Here is a 16223-nt window from a genome sequence, read left to right as displayed (position 1 = left end):
TATTTTTTTTTTCTTTTTTGCACAAGATATGGGAAAACACACTTTGGGCCCCCGCTTTTTTTTTAACCTGGAAGTGGCACTAGGAAGGTGCACAGAAGACTGTTTTTAAATTAATGAAACCCGGACATGGCAGCAGAAGTAGCGCTGAAGGCTTTTTTTTTTTTGGGGGGGGGGGGGGGGGGTTGGCTGATGAAACCCAGAAGTGGCCAGCAAAAATATAAACTGGGCCCCCCTCCCCACACACTTTTAAAAAGTGGTGCCGACCATGTGTTGGGACACAGCTGTAAGTAGGGAACATGCTGCAGACTCACCGTGCCTTCCCTCAGCTCCAGCGAAGCAAAGTCCATGGCGGGTTTGGTCACCGAGAAGATGACGCCGTTCTTGACCCGCGGCTTGATGGACATCTGTACCTCCAGCTCAACATTGACATTGAATCCCGTTTCTGCGAGAACGAGGAACAAGGAAGGAGGAAAAATTGTTGTACACACGAAGAGTCTGACATACAGTATGACATGTCTATAGTGGCCACTCAAGTGCCCTTTAACCCTAACGGTGTGATTGTCATTGTCCGTTATCGATATCAATGTGAATAATGTGAATGTCACTGTGAATATCATAGTGAATGCTACTGGTTCTATGGCAAGCTGAATTTTCGCTGGTTTTGGTATCTCTGAGAGTGCAAAATGATCACATTTTGAAAATTGGAAGGGTGGACAAAAATAGTCCTAAAATCATAACACATTGACAAAAATTAAAGAACTTGGTGTCATTCTATTGGAAAAAGAATGGCCTTTCCGATAGTATGCAAAATAACGACACATTTGTAACAATAGTGCTGAAATTAAAGATCTTACGTGTTCCGTTCTTTCTGGGCCACCCTGTATAGGCAGGTTTGTGGCCATTTGGACTTTATTTATTTCCTGGTACACACTGATTTATGTCATGTTATTCCTACTTGTGTTTTCACCTGTCTGTTATCTCTTGTGTTTTCTTTTTCCTTTCATCTTTTCCTTTTGCCCTTAGAAACACTGTATTAAGTGCATTACAAATGTAATGTGTTATTATTATTATGATTATGATCATTATTATTGCATGTAGTAGATGTAAACCTGTGTAGGGATGCGTGTACCCATGTAGGCCTATGGATGAATGTCACATGACAGTTACTAATTACAACATTAGGCGCCTACTAAATTCCCATTACAGCTGATTATAGAATAATTCTCTTTTAACACAAGGGAAAATTAATTCAATTGAAGTGCAAAATGTTACCAAGGGGCAGTGAACCATTTATATCCATGCAGTGCACAAGATAAAAGTTGCATGGAATGACCGGCACTACCGTACCACAAACAGGTGCGTACTATCGTGTAATGATACACAAAGTCATCACTACCCACTCCCATTCCACAATGACTGGATATACACCACCTGTTCACCTCAACCAGTCAATGACCCCTACCAACACTCTCAATTTGACCCCCCCCCCCTCTACATTTCGCGCCGCGATTCTGCAACACGCAAAGATTTTGCTGCGTCGTTTCGTGACTTTTTTCTTTGAAGTCTCCCGCATATTTTGAGACCAAATTTGCGATGTCCGGGTACACCGTTCTGAAGTTACGTAATGTTTTGCGTATGCATGTCAACCCGAAAATGGCTCAAATTCATGATATCGTGTGCAAATCCAATGCAAATTGTGTTTTTTGGTTAAATTGATATAAATTAGATTATTTCAACTTTTAACCATTGAAATTAATCAATTTTAATGTAGATAAGCTTGAAAAAGTGCCTGCAAACAAATTTTGGCCAAAAAACAATAGAAAACAAAAGGTCTTTTTAATGGAGTTATAGGTGAAAGTATGATTTTATGCGTAAATTTGCATAATTAATTTACTAAAAATAGAAAATCAAAATTTTTCTTTTGTATGACTATGTAATCTTGTAGTTGACATCCGGCTCTATGTTCAGAGCAAAATTTTGCAGCGATCGCGCGATCGGCAGCCGAGATCTGAAGGGGGGTCACCCCAGTAAAAATTTGGTCTCAAATAGCCCAGTTAGAATAGGGTTAACATGAAGACTCCATACCCATTCACCCATTCATAGTGTGTTACAACAGTGTAACCAGTAACCAATGTGTAATCCAAGTGACTAAATGTACAGTATGAGGAGAATTGGATCATGTCTTGAAAAAGACTTATATAGAGTCCTGATTCAACATCCACCATGGGAACATGTCACCTTCAGATTGCTCTCTGATATTATTGTGAAGGCGACTTGCACTTGTAAACTTTTGGAGTCTTGAGCTATAAACTTAAACTCAAGAAATAAATATACTCTGAAAGACAAATCCAGTCTCCGGAGCCTATGTTTCTCTTGCGTCTTCTTATTTATACATATCTGGACTTGGTACCTCCATATCAATCAATGAGCATACTGATCCCGAGTAGCTAAACACCGCTGCACAACAGTACTTCTCTTCTTCTCTTTCACAGGAAAGGCCAAAGCACAGCAGTAGAAGTACCGACTGCACAAAAGCCAAGAGTTCAAAATTGAAACTGTCCTCTGTCATCTGGATAAATCTAATTGTGCTGAATTTGAATCTGAATAAAAACAAACAAACAAACAAAACAACTATACAGCTACGTACCGGCAACCACGTAACCCTCAAACGGTCCAAAGTAGGCCCCGGGTTCGATGATCAGGCCACACTCAGAGGTCTCGTAGTCATCGATCGGGTTGGTGAACGGAACCCCATTATTGGCCAGGTCCTTCATGCAACCAAGCAAGCTGAACTGGCTGGCCGACTGCGCACGCATTGCACAAGGGGGAGAGGAAAATGTTATTCGTGATTAGGAAACGCACTATCTATGGACCATGCCTCTCAGTATAATGTATGTAAAGCATGATATTTTTGCGCCTTGAAATCTTCACGAATCGTAACTTGCATTCAATGTATACAGTGCATACCGTGAAACTGGAGAAGCTGCTATGCATTAATGACAAAACAAAAACAATCATGCCGCTTCCTACTCACAGGAATATCGCTGTCATCGACTGTCAAGCTTGGATCCAAGCCGCCCCAGAAGAAATTTGTGTGCGTGGTCAGACTGGTGGCACCAGCTCTGCTCTCTCCCGACTGGACCAGCTCCCCATCAATGTACAGCTCGCCGTTGCGCCTGCTCCGGTAGGTGCGGATCTGCAAGAGAGACATACATGTATCATTAAAAAAAAATTTTAAAAATTAGGTCAGACGAGAAGAGGAGATTATAACTGTAATGGGCCGGGGCAAAGGTGTACCTGAATAGGCACAGGGGAAATTTGGATTTTTCAATCTTTTTTCCATTTCACGTACAAACGTAACAGCCTGAAGAAAAATGCTCCGCAAACTATTTCTTTTTTGAACACCCTCAAATCATCAATCAATGATGCCTTGATAATTCATTCATAGCGGTTGCCATGGAGTTTTGTATATCATCACGTGGGTGACAAGAGCTTGTATCTCAGTTTGTTGGTGAGAATGACATTTTTTGGATTAATGGTCACATATTCAGTTAAATTATGTCCTGTCCAAATTCTGGCTGTCTGACCCCAAAAATGAAGCCACCACAACATGCCAAACGAAAGGCTATCCCTTTTGATATAGTGCTTTGGCTGCCATGTTTATTTTTATTTGATTTTATTGTTTGCTCTCCTGAACATTTGACATTTTGTAGATAAGAGGTCTTGTCGCCCCAGCGACGATATCCCCATTTGACCTACACACTGAAGAGGAATTCAAAACAGACCCGTTGCATTCATGTACAACTCAAAGACCATATTCTCAAATACAGCTTTCCTCAACAACAACATAAAAAAAACAAAACTCAAATTTTGTTTTTGTTTGTTGTTGGTGTTTTTTTTCTTCATAGGGTGATAGTAGGACATATATTTTGTATCTATCCTAGTGAAGGTCTAGTTTTTAAGAAACTTCTACTACTGTGTGAGAGACTCCCAACTGAACTCTCCTAATCTTAGCAGGAAATCTTCCACTCATAGACCACTTTCACAAAATCTCCCACTCTAGCTGTGTGCCCCATACTGAAGATGTATTTGTTCCTGTTTTTGACATAGCCTGGTAATCCTTTCTAACTTTATCGAGTCCTAGAAGTCACCATTTCTTTGTTTTCGATGTTCTATCTGTCCATTATAACTTTTCCCTGTTCATTATAACTTTTTCCTATTCATTGCAGATATTTCGTTAGGTATAGAAGAAAAATTTCTCCTTCATTTTCGCCCTGTTGAGGTAACTTACTTACCTTGGTTTACATCAAAGGCAGAATCGTCCAAGAGCCTCAAAATGGCTTCATTTGTAGCCGACTAATTTCACTGTTGCTGTCTTCAATATTGGTAAATCTTTGAATCATTTTTTTTTTTTGTCTCATCTGATTTTGTGCAGATACAATGTCTTGATCTAATTTCATCTTATTTTTTTTCTTTGATATAGAATTATGTAGTTACAGTCATATTCATTGTTGCCAATTTGAGGAGGACAAAGTGATTGACAACTACAGCAAAATTGTTCCAGGATTTGACGGCTTTTTGCAAGAGCATGGTGCCCCCCTTCCCCCCTCCCCCCAAAAAAGGTCAAGAGAGTTGAATGTACCGTGTGCCATTGGGCGTCGTTGATGGTTCTCCCGTCCGCGGGGCGGAGCTCGAGGTTCCCGCTGCCGAGGTTGAAGACCATCACGGGGATGCCGTCTTCCAAGTAAAGGGCCAGCATGTCAATCATGTTATCGCTGGTGCCATAGTAAATCAGCCCGTTGCGAGCCCCTGTGCGCACGGACACCGAGATGTTTTGGCTGGGGCGTGGTGGGGAGAATCAAACAAATCAAATCTCAAAAAATACAGACAGCAACAATGAACAAATTCATATGATGATGATTACGATCTGTTAGATTCTGAAAAACTGGCTTTGCTAGAATGTTCATTTTCAAGGTCCCCCGGCCTTCAGCTAGAGAATGAAATTGAATTAAGAAAAAAAAAAAAGTGCATGCAACTCGGTAATAAGATTGAATACTGAACACGCCATACATTATGGGAGTAAAACATTTGACAATATGGGAATCATAAGACAATTTCACATGTGGTTGAACTTGTTATTAAAAACCACAGTGACAAATTCTTTTCAAGAGGAAGATTATTTCCCGCCTTATATTATGGTATACAGCGCAATTTGTATTAAGGAATGCAAATAATTTAGAGAGAATCATTCAGCTTGCATTATTTGTGAAAGTAATGTCTCCAAACATGTATGAAATCTTATGGTAACAACTTTAAGAGGTCTGAATATAAAAATGAATTTTGGGGGGTCCGAGCATTTGATGGAAAACTATAGTATCATTTTTTCCCTCCATAATAAAGAAGTTCCTGTTTTATTTTACTGAGGAAAGGTCAAAATCACCTATCTCTACAACATACCAGCTTATGAAAGGAATCTTATTTTCAGGGTTGCAAAAAGGGACAACCAAACTTTACACCCAGTGTCCCAGGCGCCCGAAATAATATGACTCACGTTGATCGATACTCTCTGCCCAGCGTGGGGAATTCCTGACGACTGTGTTGCAAGATGCCGAACTGCACGGCATCGTTGTTGGACGGGTCCGACGAGTCGAGATCGGGATCCCGCGAGAGGGCGCAAGGGCGGTCCATTGGAGGAGTCTCCCGGGTCGTGGATGGGGCGGACGTCACGGCTACGGTGGTGGCAGACGGGGGCTGGACTATCGGGATTGTTGCGTTGCTCGACAGAGTCAAGTCGCAGAAGCCATAGAAGGCATTCAGGTCAGATAAACGATCGGCGAAGGTGATTTTCCTGGTTGAATGCATGATGTAAGAATGATTAAAAAAGAATCAATTAGTTTCAATGGCATTCTAAAGCAAACTGATAACTTGTTCATTCACACAATGCTAAAAAGAATCTTTTTGCCTATTATTTCAAGCATTCAGTATTCTATCAATGATCTACATTTATGATATGCTCAATATTTATGGAATGTTTGATTTGTGTTCTGGATATACATATTGTACATACAGTACATGTATTTTCTGAGATATTAGCATGGCCCCATCAAAACTGAAATGCAGTATGACAAAGTTATTCATATCAATAACTCTTGTGTCAAGTTGTTTGTGTTTTATTGCCCATCCATGATAAAGAGCCATGGGCATACATACTTGGGTGGGATTCGATTACCCACTGTCACTGGTTATTGGGCAGCAGCTCTGTATCAATTTGCGTGCATGTCAACAAGTCTTTTTCAGCCAATGGCATCTTGACATCATGATGAGGTAATTTAACAGTCATCGATGATTGTGTCCATATTGTAACAATTTTTTTTTTCTTATTTTACTGAAACTTTTTCTCGGCTTACTTTACAGCTGTATTTTGTTTTTAAAGGAAACCCAAACACGAAGAGCAATTAATGTAGATTGAGTGAAAGCAGCAACATTTAATAGTAGAACACATCGGTGAAAGTTTGAGGAAAATCAGGCAATTGATGAACAAGTTTTGATTTTTAAAGTTTTGGTGTTGGAACTGCTGGATGAGGAGACTACTAGAGGTTATGACATATACATGTATGTGGACAACAATATAAAGAAAATATAAAAAAAATTCCCCAAAAATTCATTTTCATGAAAATTACACAGTCCATCAACTTGATACTGACAATTCCAATTAGAAAATTCCACCAAAAAATGCATTTTTCTAGCATAATGAAAGAGCACTCGAGTAACTGCTTTCAGAAAACAGGGGGAATACATTAAATTGTAATTGCTACCCTTAACATACATGTATGTATGTCAGTATCAAGTTGATGGAATGTGTAATTTTCATGAAAGATTAATTTTTTGTGGAATTCCCTTTATATTTTCTTTACATAGTTGTCCACAAATGATGCTATAACCTCTAGCAGTCTCCTTATCCAGCAGCTCCGACACCAAAACTGTAAAAATTCAGAACTTTTGCATCGATTGTCCGATGTTCTTCAAACTCTCACTGATGTGTTCTACTAATGTTGCTGCTTTCAGTCAATCCACATTTCTCTTTGGGTTTGGGTTTCCTTTAATAATAAACTTCAGCACTGAGTGGCATTTCAATCTTTCTTCAACACTTTTAAACAAAGTTAACTGTTATGGACAGTGTGCGGGAGTTTGCATGGTGACTGATCTGCATGATGAATAATTATGCACATCGATGAATGAATCATATTCACATTGATCTGACCTCCGACCTGCAAAATGGGGATGATCTGGCTAAGTAGTAGGGAAAAGAAAAAGCATTTCCCATCGGAGTGCGTCGTAAGCTTATTAAGAAAAACAGGAAACTCCTGTTAAAACAAGAGCTGGGAAAGGGCGAAAATTCAGATTCTTTCCTCCAAAATCAGAATGGTTGAGAGGTGTGCATGGATGTACAAATGTTCCAAAAAGGGAAGCACACAAACATTTCTGAAAATTACGCCATCTTCATGAAGACATTAAATATATACAAATACAGCATCACTGTAACAATAAACCCTTATTTTCTGATTCTGATGTCTATAGGGGTACCATAAGACACAATATTTTTGCGAGTTGCCTCCAAGATTCAATGCGTATAGTACAGACAAGAAATTTGATGTGCATTCTAATTTTGCGAATCTTGGCTCTCGCGAAATTCACGAAAGCAAAATGCACACGAACATTCCCCGTATTACAGTAATTGGGTAGGGTAAAATCCAATCACACAGTGATTATGATTGTTATTTTCTTAGTGCTTATGTCACATTCGATCCAAAGCTTTTTGTAGTTTCATTTTAACACCATTTCAGAGACAGGGGTGGAATGTTGAACCACACCGCTCAGATTTCCCAAACCTGCAACAATGCCTTTAAAAGCATCAATCCCCCATTCCCCCCCCCCCCCCACCCCTTCCCGGCACGACCCCTTGGTACTCACTCAAACTTGCTGGTCATGTCCGCCAGACAGCCGACAAACCTGGCCGTCGAAGCTCCCGGGGGGAGGGTCATGGCGCCGAAGTCGTAACCCTCTGGCACTCCGCCCACGTACAGCTCCGCATCGGTCACCATGCGTCTGCTGCCGAAGTTCTCGAGTACTTCCGGTCCGTCGTCAACCGACAGAGAAAGCCTGCATAGAAGATGCGTTCATGGATAAAAAGAGGCATTCCAGACAATTCTTACAATTTCATGTCATGTACTGTAGTGCACAAATTGATAGTGCCATGTATAGAAATGTGGAATTTATTGCGGTCATGGAGGCATGAGCAGATAAACCAATACTATGAAAAACCCCAAACACAATACGCTGAACAAGGATGATAACATAGGAGACTCACATATTCCAGTAATGTAGCAATGTAATTCCATTACAATACCACTTGCTTGACAAATTCACCTGTGTAGAATTCATACATACAGGTGTACTCCCTATTGCTCTGCTTCCTTGAGCACTCAATCATGCATTCTTATGGTGAAGCTGCTATGTCATCATCTCTGTTCATTGCGATTTGTTACAAATATTTGAAAACATTGTTATTCCTCAACCCAATCCCTACAAACTCTAAAACTGTTCCAAGTATAACCAATTTACAGACGTTCAAATGCAAAAGTCTGAAAAAAAAAATCATCTGCGGGTCTTCCTTGACAAAACGTAAGGGAGGAGGTAAAATCTCATGATTTCAAGCAGAAACTTGCGACACAGGGGCTCCTGTAGGGCCACCTCTGCCACAGTCGTGAGTGTCACAGGTTCCTTTTTTTTTCTCTCTCTCTCGCTCATTGAATCATCTCATCCAAATTACTCCACATACAAAAGGTACTTGTTTAGTCCCTGGCAAGGCTGTATGAAACACAGAACTGATTTCTTATTCCTTGCATTGTATTATAACAGGACTGGGAGTTTCACCCACTCCGGTCCGCATATGAGCTATACCCCCGGTCCCCCACGGGGACCATACAATTTGTACAAAACCAGTTTGAACAACATTGTATCTCTTGCCCCTAAAGAGTAATTCTTGCCAAGTTTGGAGAAAAATCAAGCCCTCCATTTTCGAGGAGAAGACAAAAATCTATAATCGTTTTCTGTTGATGCAGTACTCACGCCGTACGAGAGATAATGGACAAAACATGATTGCAATAGCTCAATCGAGTCCGCGGCTTGTGCAAGTTGAAAAACCAGGCAAAAATCAACTCAAACTTCACTGAAGATAGAAAAGGGCATGACTGCTGAAAACTAACGACACCACAAATAACAAACAAACAAACAAACAGCAACATCACAGAGAAACTGGTCCCAAGTATTTGCTGAAAATTTATCCAGGCATATGTGACATGGTACCACTTGTTCATGTGAAAAGATGAACCTCATCCACATGTTGAACACAATCTACTTGTATCATATGATACAAAAAACTTTTCATGCAACAAGACCCCAGTAGCATAATGTACATAAGGTGCCCATGTCATGCAAATACATGTACAAAGTGCAGAGTGCTCATAACTACAGGAGTATTCTATACCCCAGAAGCATGCAATACTTTGTGGAGATTATACAATAAGACTACCATGCTTTCCTTGACTATTGGTTCAGCCTCTAGGGTGCAGACGCCTGCATGAGCACCAGCTGACATACTGTACATGCCAAATATTTTGCGAGATTATCATTCCTGCAAATTGCTCAAGTTGGGTGCTATACGCAACTCTAAAACACATGAATATATTAACTCTGATCCCAACATGATTGTTAGGAGCATGCATACATGTTTTCTTTCAGTACCGTACTCCATAATCGCCAATTCAACCACTCGCAGAATAGTTGGGGGAGTCCTGATTTGTGAAAAATTCGATTCGCTAAATAAATGGCATACAGTATTATGCTATAGGATGAACCAATGCAAAATCAAGGTACGCTATACACTGTCCCTCAAACACACTTCCCATTACACTCAACAATCCCTGTTGTTAACATAAAAGAAAATATTCCCACCATCCAAGCTGTAGGTTTCTCATCATATGTGTATCTATACACAGATACACATTCACACTGACCAAAACACCAAAACAACATAAACACATACACACACACACATAAAACATGAATATACATACATACACATTTACTTGGCATATATCAATGCATACTTTAAATAAAGCTCTCCCAATTAACTTTGTAAAGAGTCAAGACTTCTTCAGTGACAACCTGTGTATAAAGGCCATCTATCCACAATGGCCGCAGTGGCTCTTTCGATCTTCTTCGGGTTGGTCCTCGCAAACAGATTGTCAATTAATCTTGCACATGATATCAAAGTATTGCTCACGGTCATGCTCATGAAAGTTGGTCTAAGCTCTGACTCCTGCCGGAATTTGAATATGTTTATAACTTTTACCTCAGTGCTAAGATAGGGAACACAGTGGTGATAATCAGTTGTTTCGTTTTGTTTGTTTTTTTCCCCCTTCCAATCCCAGCATCAAATTCATTTTCTACTGGGGGAAAAAAGAATTAATGGAATACATGAATTCAGTCTTTCTTTTATTAATTAGAAAACATCAAATGATGTCTCATATCATAGGATTCCAGTCACCAGTCAAAACAGAAAAACCTGTATTTTCCCATCAGTTTTAGTTTTGCTTTGTTTTTTTTAACATGTTGCATGAACCTATCAATACAGATTTTTTTTTGAGGGAACATAGTTTTCGCTAATAGATTATTGACCAAGAACATGATTTCTATACTTTTTGTGCACAAACCAATGGGATTCTTAGGAGCTGATGACATAATCTCCTTGAACAATTTGCATACTATGAGATTGGAATTAATACCACTATTCACTAAAAACATGTGTAGGGAGGGACTTACACCTCTGCATTTCTGAATGTCAGAAAATATGTCAAACTTCCAGAGCTTTCTGGTTGTCCGTTCAATTCTCATGAAACTTCTCTTGTTACGTTCTGGTGATTTTTTTTTTTCTCCGTGTACAAATGTGTAAGTGTCAATTTCAATGTGGTGTATAGAATTACACAATACAAAGCGCCGTCACTTATTTTTCCCCTCCTACACAAACTGGAAATCTGAAACACAATATCCCATAGTGCCTTGCCAGATGTCCATTCCATCTTCCCATTGCATATTTATAAACCAGTCAAGACCTATTAAAAAAGAAGGAGGAAAAAAAAAAAAGGTTCTACTTCTTCTAGCTTGGTGCGAAGTGCTAAGTGCTCATTAAAACGGGTCAGTGTAGGAGTGCATAAAAAGGTAGAGGAAGAAAAAAAAAAGGGAACTTGATGGGGGGAAAAAAGTCCATCACACGATGTGACTCCGTGCAGGAAAGTGCAACCTCAGAGTAAGGCTGCCCACATCAGCCCTACATCTCTACAAACTACCCATTTATGGACCTTCAATTTAAATCTTTATGTGCCACGTTTGCACACCCGACTCAGTCGAGGGCATGCCAACTTTGCATATTCTGCTCAAACGCACAACCCCCGCCCAAATCGACTGATAAATTGCCAAATGTCACAGTACTATGAAAAGCGTTTCTCATGATTCCATTCCTGTCACATACTGCTGGTATTTTATGTGGCGATTGACTATCAGGTCATGTTCTCTACTAGATTTGCAACTAAATTCTAAGTTTCTCCTACTGTTTTGTGTGCAAAAGTCATGCCTCTTATACAATAATGTGGCTCCTGGTCATTCGAAAGAAAAGCAATCATATATTTGTTGTACAATTTACATCAAAGCAATGCTTGATTTTCTCTACAACTTTGCTCACTACATGTCCAGGGTAACAAAAATAAGTAAAGATAACACAGATTTCAAAAAGAAGAATGTTTTCCCAACAGCATGACTATGTTGCTATCTCAGAATAATGTGGCACAAAGGGGTTTGCACCATGGCACATAGAGACTTAAACAAAATCAGAAAATGACAATAAAGAAACAAAAAAGGGGGGAGGGTGAACCACGCTAAAATGAAGCAAAGTGTGCAACAAGACTACTTACTGATTGTCAGCAGAATTTGCTGGGCTAGTTAGCAAACGTTGAAGGCAGAAGGCAATTAATTGTACAGTCAGAAAAGTGAAAACTAAACAATACATCTAACATTGCGAGGCTACGGAGGACAGCTACAAGGTAATACAGATGAACTGAAGAGCAAGACAAGGGTGATGAAGGTGATGAAAATATTCAAGCAAATATCATGGTATGGACCAACTTCTCATGGTGGATATGATAATACACATATATAGGAAATCTCTCAGAGGTACCAATAATTTGCTCACACAACAAAGCGTTTGAAGAATAAGATATGGGTTCTACAAATTGTATATATATTTGTAGTAAAGAGAAAAGGGAAATAAAAACACATGAAAGGGCCTCGCGGCAACAGGCAAGATAAAAAGTAAAGGTTGTCTTTCAAAACTTGTTTAGTCATTCAGTTTATAGATATATATATAGCATGTAGCATGTACATATAGTACATCTGCACAATATGTGTCTATCAATCTATCCTTCTACACATCAATAGATAGATAGATAAATAGATAGATAGATAGATAGATAGATAGATAGATAGATAGATAGATAGATAGATAGATAGATAGATAGATAGATAAATAAATAAATAAATAAATAAATAAATAAATAAATAAATAAATAAATAGATAGACAGATGAATAATAGATGAATAAAAAGAGATGCTATACAAGATAGACACAGAGTAAGAGATATATAGACAGATACATCATAGATAGATACATACTATATTCAAAAATATCACAGCATGAGAGTTAGAGCATTTTTTACATCTAATACGATAGAAATGCATACCAAGTACTTCAGACACTAATGCAAATATGAGCAAGCATCCAATACAAAAATAGAGATAGGTATGAAGTACCCTGGATGCAAAATGAACCTAACTATGACATTCTGAGTGCTAAATACACAGACAGATATGAGAGGGGACAACACAAAGTTTGCACAATTTGCACAAATTCTAGCCAACTTTTAATATCTGTACATTAATATCTGCAACATGAAACTTACAGTAACTAAATCCAGCATTCTGTTCTCATAGCTTCTAGTTAGTATATAGATAGGTTTCTCTCTTTCTATTTTTTGTCTTAACCCTTTGCATGTTTTAAGTGCAAATTTGGTGGTGTAAACCTCATAGCATTGTAAACACTGGCCAAAGTCGCTGACAATAAAAGGGTTAATGTTTTGTTACTATGAGGGTCAGAGTAACAGGAAAGGGAAATTCTATCATACCTGGAGTTGGATCTCTTTGACGGTCGCTTGAGGTTGATGGTATGCCACATTCCGTCGTCGTAGTCGCTTCGGGGCGTGAGCAGCTCCGTAGACGCGCCATTGTACTGGGCGATGGCTAGCACGGCACCATTACGAATCATCAACGCGATGGAAGCGTCCTTCCAGTAAAAAGTGAGAAAGGAGAGGAGGTGAATTGCTTTGGTCTGTTTTTTTATCTCGACTAATTGACAAGAGTTCCAGGAGATTGAACCCGTTCCGGTTAAATGCTGTCTCGAGTGAGGCACTTTACTCACTCTTACGCTCCATGCAGAAATATAACCCATAGAACAATCATTTCTTGTCAAGAAAAGAACTTGTAACAGGATTTATAATTCCGCAGGTAACTTGTTAGAGGATTTATAAACCCTCAGGGAACTTTTCAGGAGTTATATTCCCGCAGGGAACGCGTTAAAGAATTTATAATCCAACAGGGGACTTGATAGAGGATTTATAAACCTTCAGGAAACTTTTTAGTGAAGTTCTAATCACGCAGGGAACTCGTTAAAGGATTTATAATCCAACAGGGAACTTGATAGAGGATTTATAAACCTTCAGGGCACTTTTTAGAGAAGTTCTAATCCCGAAGGGAACCAGTCAAAGGATTTATAATCCCACAGGGAACTTGTCCCAGAAGCCACTAATAACTTGATGGGCATCTTGTCCTGGAGATTACTGTCCAAGAACCTATCCCAGTGGATACTGTGCAAGTGGAAACTGTCCAGCATCACTCTAGTCCATAGAAAACTTTGCACACCTGAAACCTGTTGTACAAAACTCTTTTAACTGAGAAAAACTCTGGTGAATATGATTCTGCCCTTGACTTTAACACAGGTAAACACTCTGTTAAAAGTTTTCTAGGGTAAAAGGTTTTATGCAACAGGTCCATGGATGTCAGTTGCCCTCCACTGGTTCACATAATGCAATTATTTCATGATAAATTTGATTATGGTAGTGATGGTTATCTATTCTCAAAGACCACTCTCTGAGAGGAGCCCATTCAAGTGGTTACTGTCCCAGTGGAAACTGTCTAGACAGGGAAAACTGTCCACGCCTCATGGCACATGCCAGTAGTCCTCCACTGGCACACATAATGTGGCTGTACATTGTGATTACACGACCATCTAATCTAAACCTCACAAGAAACCAGGACGCACCTTGTTTGCATTGGCTGTAAAGAGCATTAGACCGTTGGGTTCCTCGGTACGGAATCGCAAGAGGAAGTCCCCATCTGCCATCAGGTCGACGCCCGCTGCACCAGCCAACATCTGGGTGAAGCCACCAATAGGGCCGGCGAATGACACGACCCTGATATCCTGTTGTAGTAAAAGTTTACATAAATGATTAATTCAAGCTACCAAACAATTTAAGATTTTGACAATATTTATTGATAATAACGATAATAATAACAACAATAATAATAATAATAATAATAATAATAATAACGATAAAAAACAACACTTACATAGCACTTAATAATAGTAAACAACTAAAGAAATGGTGTGAAATCAAATGGACTAAAGAGGGATACTAGTAATTTCTTCAAATTGGGCATGAGGTGAGCAAGATTTTGAGTTTACCATGTTTCAGCATGAAAGTAATATTGGTTGCAACTGCATGTGCAGGCTAGCTGATGTTATGCTGCATGTAACTACCCACTCTTCCACTAATTTGTGAAGAAAAAATCACATGCATGTTTATAAAGTTAATATTTTGCCAATATAATGATAATGAGATGATCATTTTGGGGGCAATATCCCAGGGCTTCAGAGGGTAAGAGGGGCGCTTATGAACAAAAAACTCTTCACTGCCACTGCCATCTGACTAGACTGTTTACCTCCTTTGTTCATCTCAATGAGGCAGGGGTGACCAGGGCTACAGATATGGAGTAGCAGCTCCCTTTGACCTTTGACCTTCTGACCTACGCCAGGACTTACCTGCTTGACACACGCCGGGAAGAAGCCGGCCGTCTGAACTTCCCGGCTAGTCAGATCCACGCTCTGCGCACTGATGACGATGGAGTCGAGGCAGCCACGGAAACGCTGTCGCGTCACTTGCCTGAATGCCACAGAGAAGCAGGTTACACGTCACTCTCAAAGTACTTTGACCAGTAACATCGGTTTAGATATATGATCGGTTTTTGTCAACTGGTAGAAAACATCGTATGCTCTAACCTCAAGGTATGAAATAAGATTTCTTCAAAACATTTCTGACACTAGTTTTCTTTATGTGTTTGCTATGAGAGCATTGAATGCTTAGAAGCAAGCAACCTCCATAGCAAGGACTTTAAGTCCCCTCCACGGGACTAGACAACGGGGATAACGTGTCTTGCCCAAGGGCATGACTGTCTAAGCCAGGGCACTTGAACCAAGAACCTTGTGATTAAAACTCTGCGATCTTATCCACTGAGATACTGTAAAACAAGTAACGTTTATAAAATGTGCTTTTTAATTCTGTGAATTTCACAAAATTAAAACGTTCACGAAAGTTCTTCCCTACACTTTATGCATTCAATGGCAGTGACAATTCGTGAAAATTTCATGCTGCAAAAGAGGCAGTTGACTCCAATTCACAAAAAACTTCATGCACTTTTCTCCGGGGCAATCCATCTCGTAAACTCTTCAGAAGGACAGTGGGATGAGGAACACGGGAGAGAAGACATATCGTCATCTCAGAAAGTAACTATTGCAGAGACTCCAACCCAAGCACCTTCTGAACTGGAGATTCTCCCGCCTGAAACCCCTAGCAAACGGGAGACTCCATTTTGATGTGTACGAAGCTCGAAGTTCCTAGGTTTCTAGATGCTCTCTGGTGCTATCTAAGGCTTCTGTTTTTTTCAACATACGATAGCAATAAGTAAGAAATCCTTTCCAACGGGAGACACAGAGCCAG

General features: G+C 39.7%; 1 protein-coding gene across 1 annotated transcript in view; it reads right to left on the bottom strand.

Annotated features, from left to right (window-relative positions):
* The window catches only part of LOC139708621 (laminin subunit alpha-like), a 129059-nt gene that overhangs the window by 5349 nt on the left and 107487 nt on the right, over positions 1-16223 (bottom strand). Inside the window, 9 exon segments of the mRNA XM_071620562.1 lie at positions 312-442; positions 2648-2804; positions 3035-3196; positions 4643-4838; positions 5552-5848; positions 7972-8160; positions 13296-13453; positions 14489-14647; positions 15269-15389. Coding sequence (XP_071476663.1) covers positions 312-442; positions 2648-2804; positions 3035-3196; positions 4643-4838; positions 5552-5848; positions 7972-8160; positions 13296-13453; positions 14489-14647; positions 15269-15389 — 1570 coding nt within the window.

The sequence above is a fragment of the Diadema antillarum genome, unplaced genomic scaffold (genome assembly GCF_040938485.1).
Source record: "Diadema antillarum isolate AM-2024a unplaced genomic scaffold, OU_Dant_1.0 seq00001356_RagTag, whole genome shotgun sequence".
NCBI lineage: Eukaryota > Metazoa > Echinodermata > Echinoidea > Diadematoida > Diadematidae > Diadema > Diadema antillarum.
Note: the sequence above shows the minus strand (reverse complement) of the source record. Positions and strands in the feature narration are given on the sequence as shown.